Source organism: Capricornis sumatraensis, chromosome 6 (assembly GCF_032405125.1).
Source record: "Capricornis sumatraensis isolate serow.1 chromosome 6, serow.2, whole genome shotgun sequence".
NCBI lineage: Eukaryota > Metazoa > Chordata > Mammalia > Artiodactyla > Bovidae > Capricornis > Capricornis sumatraensis.
This window is the reverse complement of record NC_091074.1, coordinates 56,038,573-56,057,242: the sequence shown is the minus strand read 5'-3', so window position 1 is coordinate 56,057,242 and position 18,670 is coordinate 56,038,573. Positions and strand designations below refer to the sequence as shown.

The window sequence follows — 18,670 nt, the reverse complement described above, 5'->3', positions numbered from 1 at the left end:
CACAGCTGTTGCAGTAAGAACATTAAATGACAATGCTTCTTTCCCTTTTTTTCCCTCCCTCCCTTTTTCCATTCTTTCTCTTTTTCTCCCTCCTAGCCCCCTTCTCTTTCATTTGACAAAATTGGAGTCAGTTTCATTTAAAACTTATTATTTTATTCAAAAACTAAATGCTTAATATAAAGAATACAGAAAATAAGAAGGACTGCCTTTTTGTGTTTGTGTCAGGTTCTCTCTTAGATTAGAAAGAGTCATATATTGTCTGGTAAACTTCTGCATGAAGAAGTTCTGAGAATACTAAAGAGCCCTTTCAGACTCAGCACAGTTCCGGTTATACCCTTGCAGAATTGATTCTTTGAAATTACTGTCTCTCAAGTGTTTTGGAAGACACCTTAGTGTAACTGTTAGTCAACATTCTTGGGTTCAAGTCCTGGTTCTCTGTAAACTAGCTAATTAACTTTTCTAGTCCTCAGTTTTCTGGTGTGTAAAATGGGGATAATGGCACCTATTCATAGATTTGTTGTATTAAATGTGTTAGACGAGTTAACACATCTAAGGTGTTTAGAACAGGACCAGGTAGTAAGTGTTCTAGCAATGTTCAGTTCAGTTCAGTTCAGTTGCCCAGTCATGTCTGACTCTGCGACCCCATGAAACACAGCACGCCAGGCCTCCCTGTCCATCACCAACTCCCGGAGTTCACTATTTTTTTAAACCATCTTAAACATGATATTTGAATGCCTGCTATTTTTTAAAACAAAATGTCAGTATTTAAAAAGATAGTATAGATGTTCTCATTAAATAAATTCACAGTCTGTTAAGTGATAGCAAGGTTAAAAATAAGTTATATTACCAATAACAACAAGGGTGTGATCACTCACCTAAAGCCAGACATCCTGCAGTGTGAAGTCAAGTGGGCCTTAGGAAGCATCACTACAAACAAAACTATTGGAGGTGATAGAATTCTACCAGAGCTACTTAAGATCCTTAAAAATGATGCTGTTAAAGTGCTGCACTCAGTTGGCCAGCAAATTTGGAAAACTCAGCAGTGGCTACAGGACTGGAAAAAGTCAGTTTTTATCCCATTCTCAAAGAAAGACAATGCCAAAGAATGCTTAAACTACCGCCCAGTTGCACTCATCTCACACAAAATAATGCTCAAAATTCTCCAAGCCAGGCTTCAACAGTACGTGAATTGTGAACTTCCACATGTCCAAGCTGGATTTAGAAAAGGCAGGGGAACCAGAGATCAAATTGCTAACCACCCACTGGATCATAGAAAAAGCAAGAGAATTCCAGAAAAACATCTGCTTCATTGATGACGCTAAAGCCTTTGACTGTGTGGATCACAACAAACTATGGAAAATTCTTGAAGAGGTGGGCATACCAGACCACATTACCTGCCTCCTGAGAAATGTGTATGCAGGTCAAGAAGCAATAGTTAGAATGGAACATGGAACAACAACTGGTTCCAAATTGGGAAAGGAATATGTCAAGGCTGTATATTGTCACCCTGCTTATTTAACTTCTATGCAGAGTACATTATGCTAAATGCCAGGCTAGATGAAGCACAAGCTGGAATCAAGATTGCAGGGAGAAATATCAATAACCTCAGATACGCAGATGACACCACCCTTATGGCAGAAAGTGAAGAGGAACTAAAGAGCTTCTTGATAAAGGTAAAAGTGGAAAGTGAAAGAGCTGACTTAAAACTCAACATTCAGGAAGATCATGGCATCCAGTCCCATCACTTATGGCAAATAGATGGGGAAAAAATGGAAACAGTGACAGACTATTTTCTTGGGCTCCAAAATCACTGCAGATGGTGACTACAGCCATGACATTAAAAGGCACTTGCTCTTTGGAAGAAAAGTTATGACCAACCTAGATAGCATATTAAAAAGCAGAGACATTACTTTGCCAACAAATGTCCGTCTGGTCAAAGCTTTGGTTTTTCCAGTGGTCATGTATGGATGTGAGAGTTGGACTATAAAGAAAGCTGAGCACCAAAGAATTGATGCTTTTGAACTGTGATGTTGGAGAAGACTCTTGAGAATCCCTGGACTGCAAGGAGATCCAACCAGTCCTTCCTAAAGGAAGTCAGTCCTGAATATTTACTGAAAGGACTGATGCTGAAGCTGAAACTCCATTACTTTGGCCACCTGATGAGAAGAACTGACTCATGTGAAAAGACCCTGATGTTGGGAAAAATTGAAGGCAGGAGGAGAAGGGGATGACAGAGGATGAGTTGTTGGATGGCATCACTGACTCAATGGACATGAGTTTGAGCAAGCTCTAGGAGTTGGTGATGGACAGGAAGGCCTGGTGTGCTGCAGTCCATGGAGTTGCAAAGAGTTGGACACCACTGAGTGACTGAACTGAACTGAACTGAAACATGTATGCTTGCCTGTTGGAACTTGTTAGGACCACCTTGTGGCCCTCATATGACAGATAGACTTTAACTTCAATTTGAAGAGCTTTACAGTAATTATACTCAAGGGTGAAAACCTGATTCAGTGTCACCAAGGTACATTTGAAAAACATTAACTCCAGGGCCCTCTTTCCACCCACTGAGCCAGAATCAGTGGGGTGGAGAGCCTAGGAATATACCTCTTTAACAAGCTTCCCTTGTGAATCTTATGCACAGTTGAGAAAAACTGCCCCAGAACAGTGGTTCTCAACCAAGATGCCCATTAGAAAATCTGTGTCATTTAAAAGATATGGTTGCTTGCCTCCTGACAATATTTGGGCTGTGGCATTGGGCATTAACATTATCAGGGGATTATAGTGTGTAGGGTGGAGAAGCAGTGGCATGAGAAGCAGATCACTGAAGGTGATTGTTGACATAGTTTAATATATCAGGATGTAAGCTGACTTGATATTTTCAAAAAAGTCATTACAGTGGTGACTGGCGAGAAGGAGGGAAATGTTTTTGCTTCACGGGTACAGAGTTTCTGTTTGGGATGATGAAAATGCCCTGGAAATGGATGATTGTGATGGTTGTACAACATTGTGAATGTGCTTAATGTCACTGGATTATACATTTATAAATGGTTAAAATGTTAAGATTCATGTTATATATATTTTACCACACTAAAAAAAAAGCATTACAGTTCTCACATTTCTGAGCCTAAATTTTTGTTTGTTTGTTTGTTTGTTTCTTTTCACAGTGACAGTGTATCATGCATGCCACTAATTCCAGGGGACACTCCCCTGCTTTCCTGCAACCTCAGAATGGAAACAGCCATCGTTCATCTGGCTATGTTCCAGGGAAGGTTGTTCCACTGCGTCCCCCTCCTCCTCCAAAGAGCCAAGCTTCAGCCAAATTTACCTCCATCCGACAGGAAGCCCAGGCCAGCTTTGCTTTTTCATCTGAGGAACAGCAAGTCCAGAGAGAGCGCCGAAAGCAGAAGAGGCACAAAAATACTTTCATTTGCTTTGCTATTACTAGTTTTTCATTTTTTGTTGCACTTGCAGTCATTTTAGGAATATCCTCAAAATATGCTCCAGATGGTGAGTGCATATAGAAGAAAGAAGGGAAGGAAATAGAATAAATTCTGAAATATCTTTTGTTATCTTAACTTGGCTCTAGCTAACATATATAATTAGATAATAGGAGCTATAACTTCTTATGAATGAGAGCAATTGTTAAAGGAATCCATCGAAAATGATAAAAGATTGCTCTTCCTTTCCATTTTGCCACTTTGCCCCAGGGCTCAAGACCTTCTTGGAACATTTCTTTTCAAAATAGTAATTTTAAGAGTCTTTACTGAAATCTTGTGGCGGCACAATTTCATCTTTTGTAATAGGGATGATTTTCAGATTGCCACAAGTTTTTAGTAATAAGAATTACTAAATGCAGTGATAAAATACATTTAATTGGGGAAAAAAAGTGAAAGCGATAGGATTTGTGTTCTGCCATTTGAAACCAATTGAGCGGACAGTTCCAAAAGAGAAGCTCCCAGTATTTTTGAGGAATAATGTGTATCCTTAAAGGAAAATATCCATTAGTGGGTATAAGTTCTGATACACTTGTCTTCATAGTTAAACTTCATTTAAGAAGATTTTAATTTCTTAAATGGTTTTTGCTTTTTGAGTTGGTAACATAGCAGTACTTTGAATGATATTGTCAGTCAGCCTCAATATAGTATTGCTAAAATGTGTGTGTGCTTAGTCAGGCCTGACTCTTTACAACCCTATGGACTCTAGCCCACCAGGCTTCTCTGTCCATGCGATTTCCCAGGCAAGAATAACTGGAGTGGGTTGACATTTCCTCCTTCAGGGGATCTTCCCAACCCACGGATCGAACCTACAGCTCCAGCGTCTCCTTCATTGGTAGGCAAATTATTTACCTCTAAGCCACCTGGGAAACCCCAGTACCAATGAAGACTGGCCTTATAATACACCCCATCCATCTCTAAAAATCAAAGGGCTCAAAGCTGTGGAGAAAGCAGACTAGGACACCAGGATTAGCACCATACTGGTCTGCATTTTTTTATCGTCTGCAACAGATTTTTGTTGAATTCAGTTCAGTTCAGTCGCTCAGTTGTGTCCGACTCTTTGCGACCCCACAAATCACAGCCTCCCTGTCCATCACCAACTCATGGAATTTACTCTAATTCATGTCCATCGAGTCAGTGATGCCATCCAGCCATCTCATCCTCTGTCGTCCCCTTCTCCTCCTGCCCCCAATCTCTCCCAGCATCAGTCTTTTCCAATGAGTCAACTCTTCGCATGAGGTGGCCAAAGTACTGGAGTTTCAGCTTTAGCATCATTCTTTCCAAAGAACACCCAGAACTGATCTCCTTTAGAATGGACTGGTTGGATCTCCTTGCAGTCCAAGGGACTCTCAAGAGTCTTCTCCAACACCACAGTTCAAAAGCATCAATTCTTTGGCGCTCAGCTTTCTTCACAGTCCAACTCTCACATCCATACATGACCACAGGAAAAACCATATGTAGCCTTGACTAGATGGACCTTTGTTGGCAAATGTCTCTGCTTTTGAATATGCTATCTAGGTTGGTCATAACTTTTCTTCCGAGGAGTAAGCATGTTTTAATTTCATGGCTGCAATCACCATCTGCAGTGATTTTGGAGCCCAAAAAACTAAAGTCTGACACTGTTTCCACTGTTTCCCCATCTATTTCCCATGGAGTGATGGGACCAGATGCCATGATCTTCGTTTTCTGAATGTTGAGCTTTAAGCCAACTGTTTCACTCTCCTCTTTCACTTTCATCAAGAGGCTTTTTAGTTCCTCTTCACTTTCTGCCATAAGGGTGGTGTTATCTGCATATCTGAGGTGATTGATATTTCTCCCGGCAATCTTGATTCTAGTTTGTGCTTCTTCCAGCCCAGCGTTTCTCATGATGTACTCTGCATATAAAGTTAAATACGCAGGGTAACAATATATAGCCTTGACGTACTCCTTTTCCTATTTGGAACCAGTCTGTTGTTCCATGTCCAGTTCTAACTGTTGCTTCCTGACCTGCATATAGGTTTCTCAGGAGGCAGGTCAAGTGGTCTGGTATTCCCATCTCTTTCAGAATTTTCCACAGTTTATTGTGATCCACACAGTCAAAGGCTTTGGCATAGTCAATGAAGCAGAAATAGATGTTTTTCTGGAACTCTCTTGCTTTTTCCATGATCCAGCAGATGTTGGCAATTTGATCTCTGGCCCCTCTGCTTTTTCTAAAACCAGCTTGAACATCTGGAAGTTCACGGTTCACATATTGCTGAAGCCTGGCTTGGAGAATTTTGAGCATTACTTTACTAGCATGTGAGATGAGTGCAATTGTGTGGTAGTTTGAGCATTCTTTGGCATTGCCTTTCTTTGGGATTGGAATGAAAACTGACCTTTTGCAATCCTGTGGCCACTGCTGAGTTTTCCAAATGTGCTGGCATATTGAGTGCAGCACTTTCACAGCATCATCTTTTAGGATTTGAAATAGCTCCACTGGAATTCCATCACCTCCACTAGCTTTGTTCGTAGTGATGCTTTATAAGGCCCACTTGACTTTACTTTCCAGGATGTCTGGGTCTAGGTGAATTAGTGCCTTCTTAAATGGATGTAACATTTGAGAAGTATTTTACTGGTTATAGTCTTCCCTGGAATGAATCAGATGGTAACAAATCTGCTTGCTATGCAGGAGACCTCGGTTTGATCCCTGGGTTGAGAAGATCCCCTGGAGAAGTGAATGGCTACCCACTCCAGTATTCTTGCCTGGAGAATTCCATGGACAGGATCTTGGTGGGATACAGTCCATGGGGTTGCAAAGAGTTGAACATGACTGAGTCACTAACACACTTTCACTTATGGGTTATAAGACTTAGAAACATTAGTCTATTTGGTTTTCATGGATGATTTAGGGGTCTTAGAGACTTCAAGGTTTAGGGGGAGATAATTTCAATTCTTGTAAAGAAGTAGACCTGAAGTAAGAGAGATGTTCTTTGACTTTTTTTTTTTAATGTATATGTGTTTGTTTGTTTGTTTGTTTTTTTGAAGTGTAGTTGCTGTATAATGTGTTAGTTTCTGCTGTACAGCAAAGTGAATCAGCCGTACGTATACATGTATTCCCCTCTTCCTTGGATTTCCTTCCCATTTAGGTCACCACAGAGCATTAAGTAGAGTTCCTTTTGCTATACAGTTGGTTCTCATTAGTTATCTATTTTACACATAGTAATGTATGTATGTCAATCCCAATCTCCCAGTCCATCCCACCCTACCTTCCTCCCTTGGTATGTCTCTATTTCTGCTTTGCAAATAAGTTCCTCTATGCCATTTTTTCTAGATTCTAGGTTTTGTGTTAATATAAAATGTTTGTTTTTATCTTTCTGGCTTATACTTCATTCAGTATGACAGAGTGATGTTGAGGTGTCTCTCAGCATCTTTGTTGGCCAAGCCAGTGGACCACATGAAGAACTTGCAACATTGCTTTTCATTGCACATACCATTGACTTTCTTTCCTCTTTTCTCCAGAGAAATAACCAAGTTCGCTGCTGTTGATTCATTCTTTCCAAGCAGTATACAGTAAATGGATGCTAGATTATGGAAAATCAGAGCTAAAATCTGTGGTTTTAATTGACATTTTCATATTCCAGCTAAGACAGTGAATTGGTGATGTGGTTCCTTGAATCAACATTTTTTAGTTTCACATTTTGGCAGTATAAGGGCAGAATATCAGTGGAAAGATCTGGCGCTGAAATATTTCAGAATCAGCCCTACTGTGGTTACTGCTGTTACATAACTTTAATAATGGATCCCACTATTCAATAAGTGGGTAGCCAAGAAGGTGGGGCTGGCTAAGCTATTTTTTGATGCTTTCTGCAGACTACATGTTTTCTCATTAAATGTACTTTACTGGAAAAAAACAGATTGGAATTTTGGGTGATAAAAATTTTTTAGTGAATATAATATAAATATTTAAATATTTATAAACAAGAGGAATTATATAAGTATTATAGTAGGCTTTAGATCTTTTGAGATTAGTTTCCTTCTGGATTTTCTTCTCTAACTGGGTCCATTGCTTGTTTCTTGGGACCTACATTTGCTTGTGATATGATGGAGAATTCCAGTTAAATGTTTTATGGGTGGAGAGGGAGGAACAAGAAAAGCTCAAGAAATACTCAATATTAAGTCAGAATGAATTCAAGACGGTTCTTGTTTCTTTGAAAAGTTTGACTATTCTTAGTATATTAGTGATGATCATTGATTTATCAGAGTTAAATTTCAGTGATTATAAAGCTGCTAGGACAAAAATTAATTCCATGAAGTAATTGCCAAGGTCTTACCTAGTAGGACTAATTTTAATGGTAGTGGTTACTATCACCTCAAAGAGAAAGCATAAACCAACATGAATACTTAGAAATAGATGTTTGCATTAGTGGTGTGCAAGTTCAAAACAAGGAATCACAGTTTACTTCCTATAAAAAACTATGTCTTTGTGATGTACGCAGTATCTCTACTTTTTCTCACATTATCCTGTAGTATATACCTTCCACCTTCATACAAGTGTATCCTGTCCTTTCTAATCTTTGCTTAGTTTAAATGTAGGTGACATCTGGCTATTCTAAATGAGCAACCAAACGGACTTGGACCATAAGGGATATTTGCATCGCTAGCGTTCATATCTCCCCTTCATGCTCCTCTTATTTAAATTCTGTCCACTCTTTGGGGGTCTAGGTCTGCTCCATTGAAGCTGTCTCAGTTACTCTAGTGCCACCTCTCCTTTCTCTGAGCTTTTTTGCATCTAAAGAAACTACCATATTTTTCAGTATTATTTCATACAAAACTAGATTATATACTCTAAGGGCTGTGAGCTCATTCTAAATTTTATATATTATGAACTTCATGAATTTTACACTATCTAGTCCAGAGTGGACAAATTGGTCCTCCATAACTACTTGGTCATTAATTGGTCAAAATTGATGTGATAATGGAGAGAGTAGCATGGAAACATATACACTAACATATGTAAAGTAGCCAGTGGGGATTTGTTGTATGATTCAGGAAACTCAAACCAGGGCTCTGTGACAATCTAGAGGAGTGGGATAGGGTGAGAGGTGGGAGGCAGGCTCCAGAGGAAGAGGACATATGTATATCTGTGGCTGATCCATGTTGCTGTATGGGAGAAATCAACACAATATTGTAATTATCCTAACATTAAAAATAAATTTTAAAAAATTGGTGATATTTTTTTCCTCTCTCTTCCAAATTATAGCAGAAATGAAAGGTCTCATGCATTAAATAGCTTTGGCAATGCAAAATACTTTTTGTATTTTCATCATCATCTATTCAAGAGGCAAATTCTAGCAAAGGAACACTGCAAGGAAAGTAAACCTCATTTCTCAAAGGGGAACTTTCATATCACTCAACTTGCCGAGTAGTCTTGGGTTTGGCTTCTCTAATCTGTAGTTTCCTCATCTCTGAAAATGAGAAGTCATGTTTTTGGCCATTTGCCTTTTGCAGTTTTGTTGGGGAAATGTACATGTCTGAAGATACCTCGATTTATCAGCAGCTGCCTTTGTGATGAAGGAAGTGCCATTATCACCTGCTTTAGGATTCACCAAGCATAGGAAGGAACCTGGGAAGACCTAATATACATATTGCTTAGCAATTTTCCTGGTTTTTTTTTTCTTTTATTTTTTTTATCTATCAGTATGTTGTGAACTTATTTTCTTTTCTAAACACAATTCAGAGTTTTGCCTCTTACTGTTGATTTGTTTCCAGGGTAGATAGTTCGGGGGAACTCTGTTTTTACTGGACTCTGACCCAAACTAAGTGGCAGCAACTTGCTTTTGTGGTGAAACCTTTTTTATGTTTTGAGGAAGTAAAGGATTTGACATAGCTCTGCTTGGTGGGATGGGATAGGAATTCCATCGTTATGGAAAGAAAATATGTCAGCCCATTACTTGCAAGTTGCAATAAACAACAGTAGTACTTGAATTTGGCTAAAGGTATTTTTGTGTCTTGTTGGTTTAATGGGGTATTGATGTTGCTTTGTTTTATAGAGAATTGCCCAGATCAAAACCCCCGTCTCAGGAACTGGGATCCAGGACAAGATTCTGCAAAACAAGTTGTTATCAAGGAAGGAGATATGTTTCGTCTGACCTCAGATGCCACAGTGAATTCTATAGTTATTCAGGATGGAGGTGAGTAACGGTCCCTGTCTGTGGGAACAGCAACATTTGATGTTCTTTATGTAGAAAACTATTGTTGGCATTTGGAATGTGGTGTCACTCTAACTGTGGAGACAGGAAAGATTCCTAAGTTAGAACCGTAGAATTCAACAGCTAGAAGGGCCTTAGAAATCACTCAAGTCAAGACCGTTGATTTATACAGAAAGAAAGAGCTCCAGAAGGTCATCTCTCATAGCTAAATCTTTGTTACAACTATGGAGAGTGATGAGAGAATTAAGGTAGGATAATATAGGTAAAAATGAGATTCAGATTTGTAGAGTCTTAGATATTTTTCTATAAATGATTTACCTTTAAAGTGAATGGATTGAAATTCTTACACATGGGCATGTTTAGCGTGTTGAGATACGAAGTCTCCATTTCTTTGTTTTGAAAACAGATTCCATTTTCTAAGCAGACTTTTAGTAAATTCTTCCTCCCAACTTAACTGCGGAAGTGCTTTTTTCCCCTCTTAAGATGAAAGCTATTTCTCTGTATCTTAGAAAGATATTTCAGAAACTGGCTTACTTAGTGTTATTCCCTGCAGGACTGCTTGTATTCGGGGACGATAAAGATGGATCCAGAAATATTACTTTGAGGACTCGTTACATCCTGATCAAGGATGGTGGGGCGCTTCATATTGGAGCAGAAAAATGCCGCTATAAATCCAAAGCGACAATTGCCTTGTATGGCAAGTCAGATGAAGGTGAAAGTATGCCAACATTTGGCAAAAAATTTATTGGTGTGGAAGCCGGCGGGACACTGGAATTACATGGGACACAGAAGGCATCATGGACGTTGTTGGTGAGAACTCTGAATTCTTCAGGCTTGACCTTTGGCTCCTATGCCTTTGAAAAGGACTTTTCCAGGGGCCTCAATGTGAGGGTCATTGATCAAGACACAGCCAAAATTTTGGAAATTGAGAGATTTGATACCCATGAATTCGAAAATGAAAGTAGGCGACTTCAGAAATTCCTGAGAGACCAGGATCCAGGACGGATTGTTGCCATAGCTGTTGGAGATTCAGCTGTTAAAAGCCTCTTACAAGGAACCATACAAATGATCCAGGACCGGCTGGGAAGTAAGCTGATCCAAGGGCTGGGCTACAGGTGGGCATGCATATCTTTTTTTTTTTTAGCATGAAGATATATTTTACAACTTTTAATTTTTTTTTTTTTTTTACTGTGCTGGGTCTTCCTTGCTGCAAGGGCTTTCTCTAGTTGTGGTGAGCTGAGGCTGCTCTCTAGCTGTGGTGCTTGGGTTTTGCATTGTGGTGGCTTGTTGCGGAGCACGGGCTCGAGGGCCCTCAGGCTCAGTAGTTGCTGCTTGAGGGCCCAGTTGCCCCTCAGCTGGTGGGATCCTCCTGGACCAGGAATCAAACCCATGTTCTCCTCATTGGCAGGTGGACTCCCAACCACTGGACTACCAGGGAAGCCCCAAACATACCTTTTTTTACTTTCCTTCCCGCTGCATATTAGAATCTGTGTCTGTGTGAGAGGAGAGTGTGATGGAGAAAGTCAGGTGTCAGAATGGCCACTACAATTTGGAAGTCTGGTTGCCTCTTGCTTTGAGTTGGAGTTGAAAGGTTAGGGCCTCATTCTGAGCTAAGGTGTAAAAATGGTCTTAAAAGCATGAGGAGGGGTGGAACATGAACAGGTTTCTTTTTCTTTTCTCTCTCTTTTTTTTCTTTTGTTTTTTGAATCCTTTAGTTTGAATCTTGTCTGATTGGCACTGTCCTATGAGACCCTGGCACAAGCTGGAGGGCTAGGAAGTTCATCCAAATAGTAGTATTCATTCCAACAATTTATTCTTGTGTTCTTGTGCCATATTCTGATTAATCATGATTTCCTGATGCAGTTCTGGGGAAGTAGCTGGCTCAACATTTACAAAGAAAACAGAAGTTTTCTGCTTACTTTTCACAATAAAGTCAGGGGATATCTGCAGTGAAGTTAGAGAACTTCACAACTGGTATGTTGAAATGATCTAGTTTCTCTTTTTTTCCTTTGGTGGTTGATTTATCTAGTTATTATTTTTTCCTTTGGTCAGTGTTGGAATGGAATGTTATCTATAGAAATTGTAGAGAAAGTTAAGAAGACAAAAATTAGTGAAGAAAAAGGGTCTGTAGTGGTTTTAAAGCTTTTTACTCACACAAGGAATATTTGTTGTTCAGTCACTAAGTCATGTCCCACTCTGTGATCCCATGAACTGCTGCATGCAGGCTTCCCTGTCCTTCACCATCTCCCAGAGTTTGCTCAAACTCATGTCCAGTGAGTGAGGGATGTCATCCAACCATCTCATCCTCTATCGCCCCCTTCTTTTCTTGCCCCCAGTCTTTCCCAGCAACAGTCTTTCCTAATGAGTCGACTCTTTGCATCAGGTGGCCAAAGTACTGGAGCTTCTCTTCATGCTCATGTGCAGGTATTTCTACAATTGACAGACCTAGGAGTGAAGGCATGGTCTGCTCAGACACCCACTCTATTTCATTATACAGTAGTACCAGAGATAATAACTTTTGTTTCTTTATGTCATTATTGCTCTGGATTTGTGTGATCATTAGCTCTGAATGTTTTGTTTAACTTTTGGGGTAATCTTCTCCCTATTGTTTTCAAATTCCTTTTAAAATATTGAGGCTGATTTGACGGAGAAATTAGAATTGTGATCCTTTGCCAATGTTCCTTTGCTTTGCCATTATCTCCAGGGTACATAAACATGCCCCTTTGAAGATAATGTTCTGGCACGTTGAAATTTTCCTCAAGTGGAGGAGGAAAGTAGGAGTGTTTTGGAGATAGTGTCAGTAGAATAGAACATTGTTTTGTAGTTGCTGAGGCAGTTCTGGTAAATAAAGGAAGCCTCTGATAGTCTTTCTCTCCTTCCCTCATATAGGAGATAATAAATTGAAGCATTCTTTATTTGATTCTCTCTGCTGTATCAAAGAATATAAATAGAGCTATAAAGCACAGTCAGCCAAAGAGTAGCTAATCCATGCAGGGGCGGGTGTGGAATTTGTAAGGATGTAGGCATGCATTGGTTAACTTTCATCTGTGAATATCCAGCCATCTGTCTAGCATAGATTATATTTGGCATTTTTTCCCTCTACAATAGGAAGCTGAGATTTTTCTTTTCATGTTTTAAACCAGGAGTCTTAAGGCTAATTTTCTGATGTTTTGTCTTTGTTTTTTCTTTCTTTTTTTTGAATTGACTTTGATCATAAGCTTGAGCAAAGTTCCTGGAATGTTTATCACAGTATCACAATAATAAAATGGTGTTTTTCAAGTGTATTGCTTTCAACAAATAGATATAAAGCATATAAAATTAAAAACCTGTCAAACAGTGATTCTATAGCTTTAATAATAGTAAACTAATAACCCAGTGATCTCAGCTTTGTTTGCACACCTGAGATCTTAAAAAACCCCATGCCCAGGGCCCACTGTACATCATTTACATCTGGATCTCTGAAGCGTAGCACATCCTCCCCACTCCCTACTGGCAGTGTGTGCAGTCAAAGATGACACTTACTGCTTTAACCTCTGACCTGTGACTCAGGTTCTCAGTGTGGTTCCCAGCCCAGCAGCATCAGCATCACCTGGGAACTTGTCAGTAATTCTATGACCCCACGTCAAACAGTCAGAAGGTGGGGCCCAGCAGTCTGGTTTAACAAGCCTTACATTTAATTCTGATACCAATGAAGTTTGAGAACCGCTGGTCTAACTTGGTGGTTCTCTAGTGTGGCTGCACAGTCAGAGCATCTGGGAAACTTTAAAACAGACTAATTCTAGGCCCCACCTGTAGAGATGTTGGTTGCATTGGTGTGGGCTGGGTCTAAGCTTGGATATGTTTCTAAAGCTCCCATATGATTCTGTTATTTAGTTAGATTTGAGAACATTGCAGAGATAAGAGTGGAAAAGAGACCAGGCAATAATCGTTTAGAAAGAAATGGGGGCTTCCCTGGTGGCTCAGATGGTAAAGAATTTGCTTGCAATGCAGGAGACCTGGGTTCAGTCCCTGGGTTGGGAAGATCCCCTGGAGAAGGGAGTTGCAATCCATTCCAGTATTCTTGCCTGGAGAATTCCATGGCCAGAGGAGCCTGGTGGGCTACAGTCCTTGGGGTCGCAGAGAATCGGACACAACTGAGTGACTAACACACATTGTCCTCTAATGCAAGGGATGCGGGTTTCATATCTGGTTGGAAACTTGACACCCCACATGTTGAGTGGCCAGAAGATTAGAAAAAAAATGAATAAAAAATAATGTGAATGAAAAGAGTGTGAATTGAGGAAGTCAATGATTGATTGAAATCATAGTAATCAGTGTTTCACCTGTTACAGAACTGGACAAACAGGGATTTAAAATCCAGGTGCATTTCCTTCTGTGATGTCAGTTTTTTCAGTCAAGTTTGGACTTGCAACCACATGTGGAAGAAGAGTTGGAGGGACTGACAAAAATGAAATAGAATTAATAGCACCTGTCATAACATCTGTGTTGGGGATTTGGGTCAGTACCATGACAAATAATCAGTTGCACCTGCTCTTTTTCCTTCTAGGCAAGCTTGGGCTTTGGTTGGTGTCATTGACGGTGGCAGTACTTCTTGCAATGAATCTGTAAGAAACTATGAGAATCATAGTAGTGGAGGGAAGGCTCTCGCCCAAAGAGAATTTTATACTGTGGATGGTCAGAAGTTCTCTGTGACAGCTTATAGTGAATGGATTGAAGGTAGGCAAGCACAGTTTATACTCTTGTTAATATGTTGGTAAGTATTGTGGCAGATGTTTTTTAAAGTGGCATTATATTCAAATGATAGTCTATTTTGATTTCTCAACTGGTTGAAGATGAAACCTATAGTTTTCCAACTATAGTTGATCTTTTAGGCCGAAACAAAACTTTTTTTTTCTGGATTAGAAAATGATCTAGTTTAGGCATCCTCAGTTGGACATTGTTCTTCACTCTTGAGTCATTAGGTGTGGTTAATGGATTTCCTAGATTTAGATCCTAGATTTAGTTTCCTAGACTTAATATCAGTTGAACCAATCTGGATGTGATAGGGTGAGCTGTCTTTGATTATGTTCTGTGATAGTGAACTGGTTTTGTACGTTGGATCTTATTGTTATATAGCTCTGTCGACAAATATTACCTTTGAACATATGCTGTGTAAACAAATTACTCATTTTCTTAGCAATGTTTCCTTGATAATTCAGCTACTATGTTTATCTTATAGTCAAACTGGAAAACAGAGAAAAGTATAAAGTTAAAATTAATGTTTCACCCTATCATTCAGAGTTAATTAGCATTTAAAATCTATGTTCCCTCCCCTAGTGTTCATTTTGTTTTAACCTGCTTTCCTTTCCTTAAATAATATATTATAAAGTTATCTTAGGCCTTTACTTTTCTTCAGCATATTTTGAAAATTAGAATCCATCTTTCAGAAGAACTGTCGTGTCTAACAATGATACTCTTTTTTTTTTAAAGGAAATTCACTGAAGAATTTCTGTGTTTTGCTGCTAGATTTTTTTGGCTCCAGGTGAATTGGCAGCCTCCTGTCTGTGCTTGCCCACCACCTTTCTTTTCCAACCCAGTATTATACCAAAATTAATGTGAAATGAGTAATTAAAAGGTGCTTTATTACATCTGTAATTACCCAGAAAGGTTTATTTTAGGCTGGGCACATACTTCTGTTTTTAGCAGTACTGTAGTAAAGTATTCACTGAAATGGATTTCTGGAGACAGAATGCCTGGGTTCAATGTCCCAGCTCTTTTGCTTACTATATGATGATGGCATATGACTTCAACTTCCTAACCCTTAGTTTCCTCATCTGAAAGTGGGGATAATAATGGAAACTACCACATAGGGCTGCTGTGAATATCAAACATGAAGAATATGAAGTTTTTAGCACAGAGAATATAATAAGCACTCAATTAAGGTTAGCTGTTTTAACAGTAATACAAACATGACTTGGGATATAACTGTATTTTGTATCCTTGTAATTTAAAAAAAAGTCTTTTCCTTTAAAACAAACAGATAAACAGTTCCTGGTGTGTAATAGGACTTCCACATGCTCCATTTAAGCAGCCTTCTGAGTTTGAGGTGAGGAGATGGTATCTATTGTAGATGAGGAGACTGGAATCAAGGCTAAGTTTTCTGCCTCCAAAACTATTGCTCTTTCAACCACATCATGGTTGCCTCTGGCAAAAAACATAGGTAGATGAGAAATATTTCTGAGTAGAAATTTGGACTTGCATGAAGAGTTTAGTGGAACTTCTTTCAGTAAGATTCCAGGCAGAGGATGACAAACTTGGAGTCAACATTTCCTTTTGAGAAGTTTTGCTTATATTTTCATATTACCAATGACTGGTCATTTCTGGGAAAGTATACATTCTAGCTGTCTATTGTAGGATATTGTTTGTGTTCTGTGTTCTCAGTGTTTCCTATTTTCTGGAAGAGGTAGAAAGTCACTCCAGGAAGCTAGGATGATGAACATATTTTCTTTCATACTTCCAGTTCATTAGTGCCAGTAGGCGATATCTCAGGAAGGATTTTCATCTACATCCAGAAAAGAGTGAAGAATTGTTGAATAATACAGATTTTCCTCTATGTAACCTTGCTTTTTTTTAAATAACAGAAACAAATTCTAATGATCTTTTAAGTTAAAACTTATTTATCTAGAAATTTTTTAAAAAGCATCATTGAAATTTTTTATGAAAAAAATTTAATGTTTCTTGGTTTCCCTTTTTTAGATAAATCTTTTTGGTTAAATCTGAAATTTGGGGTAGTGATTATCATTGCTACCATGATATTTTGGCTTATCTTTACTCTTAACCTGCCTGTTTTAGTTTCTAGGAAGGAAGAATGGTATCGAGGTTAGGAAAATTGGACTCTGGAATTAAATTAGCATTCATTGTGGGCTCTTTTTTTAGCTATTAGTCAGACTATCTTCTTTCAGCTATTAGTCAGATTCCCTGACCTTTGCTTCTTTTATCTCTAATGCATATAATAGTTCCTCTATCTCAAAGCTGTTTTGATGAAAGGTTATTATGTATGTGAAATTCCAACAATTGTTAGCTATCATTGATAGTTATTATCTTTATTTAGACAAAATTCCATTATGGGCTTTAGTATTTGTGTGAAAGAAACATAATGAAAAATGCTTTACATTTATTAGGTTCCTTCCTTTTTTTTTTTTTTTCCTGTTTTGTTTTGGTGCTTTGTAGAAACAGGAAAGCATGGTAGGTCAGTCTAGTGGAGCAGATTTCAGAACTTGCTCAGGTTAGATATTATCAAGTATCCCTAAGACTGTAAGGATATTTGTATTATTCTTTGTGTCTTGCCTAAATATCCTGCATTTTGATTCCTCTAACTTAAGTAAATGAGTTTTTTTTATTCCTATCATTGACTATTATTTTTTTAAAATTAAAAAAAAAATATTTGTTTATTTGGCTGCACCAACTCTTAGTTGTGGTGTGTGGGACTTTATTTATGGCATGCAGGATATGTTGTCCCGACCAGGGATCGAATCTGGGTCCCCAAGCACTGTAAACTTGGAGTCTTAGCCACTGGACCACCAGGAAAGTCCCTCATCGACTTTTAGGGTCAGTATCTTCAAGTAGCCCCAGAGTAGTTTGTCAATTAATTGGAAAGGTGATACTGAAATACAGATAGTAAACAGATATCTTTGAAATATGGTGTTTCCCCACATTTCCATATTTTCCATAGCTTCCATCTATTCCATATTCATTTGCATTAAATCAGGTTTTGGACCATGACAGATTATATCATGGACACTTTGAGAAGCCGGGAACAGTGTAGAAGCAGTGCAGAAGAGTGCAAGTTAGAGAGATGTTGGGTCAGCTTTTCAGTTTCCATCTGCCTAGTTGGGAACCAAGTGTGAGTTTCAGAAGGGGGTCTCAGGAAAGATCAGAAATTAGTAGTTTCTGGATTGCAAGTCTGATGTTATCCCAGGAAAGGTGCTGAGTTGGACTGGGGCTCTATTATGTGGCCTTTAGGTCACTTTGCAGATGATAGTGGGGACACTCATCCCTTCAGTAGGCATTTTATGAGTCTGCACTGTGAGACAGCAGTCAATACATGGTGGCTGTGCTTTGCTCTCTTCACTGATGTAGCTTCCAGGAAGGTGAGCTGTCTTCCCATTGGAATGATACTAATCACACCAGAGAAAAATAACAGAATAAGAATACCGGAGAGAATGGTTATTTCCAAGAGGATGTTTGGGAAGTCCAGAAAGATTTGCCTGAACTTTATAAGATGAATAGTATCTTGGTTGGTAAATTAAGAGTGGATGGACATTGTAGACAGAGACTAAATGATGAGCAAAGGTCTAGAAGTGAGACATCACCTAAGGCCAGCTTTTATTCTTAATGTTAAGATTATGTGTGTTCGTGTCCTATCCTTTCCTGTGCATGTGTCAGATTGAAGCATTGCTGACTTACATTTATCTTTTGATTTGTGAATCGGTGAAGGGGTTGATTTTAGAAAAAAAAAATCACTTTCTTTCTTGCTTTTTGGTCTAGGTATTTCTTTTTCAGGTTTCAAGGTAGAGGCCATAGATGGAGTAAAACTGCACCTGCTGGATGATGTTAGTAGCTGGGAACCCGGAGATCAGATTGTGGTCGCAAGCACGGACTATTCCATGTACCAAGCAGAGGAGTTTACTCTTCTCCCCTGTCCCGAGTGCAGCCGCTTCCAGGTCAAAGTCAAAGGTATCAGACTGCTCAGAAGGCTTCTTGGGAAACACTCTTCTTGAGATATGATTCTTGGGATTCTTTGTTTTTCCTTCAATCGTCATTGTCATCATCATCGTCATCAATATTGAAGGTCTTAGCAGTGGGGTGCTTTGAACACTAGAGTCCCGGAGGATGTTAGATAGAAGTAGTCATTGAGCAATAATGTTGTTGTTAATGATGTATTATAGACAAATCAGTGTTTTTATTCCAGTTTCTATGTTTAAAAAAAAAAGAGATACAAACTAGATGGATTGAATTTTTTTTTCAAGA

General features: G+C 38.9%; 1 protein-coding gene across 2 annotated transcripts in view; it reads left to right on the top strand.

The window, feature by feature from the left end:
* Positions 1 to 18,670, top strand: part of CEMIP2 (cell migration inducing hyaluronidase 2) — a 79,994-nt gene that overhangs the window by 14,818 nt on the left and 46,506 nt on the right. For both annotated transcript variants that reach the window (XM_068974678.1, XM_068974677.1), the window contains exons 2-6: positions 3,165 to 3,507; positions 9,503 to 9,643; positions 10,215 to 10,776; positions 14,208 to 14,377; positions 18,188 to 18,376. In XM_068974678.1, coding sequence (XP_068830779.1) covers positions 3,177 to 3,507; positions 9,503 to 9,643; positions 10,215 to 10,776; positions 14,208 to 14,377; positions 18,188 to 18,376 — 1,393 coding nt within the window. In that variant the 5' untranslated portion in view covers positions 3,165 to 3,176. The remainder of the gene's footprint in view (positions 1 to 3,164; positions 3,508 to 9,502; positions 9,644 to 10,214; positions 10,777 to 14,207; positions 14,378 to 18,187; positions 18,377 to 18,670) is intronic.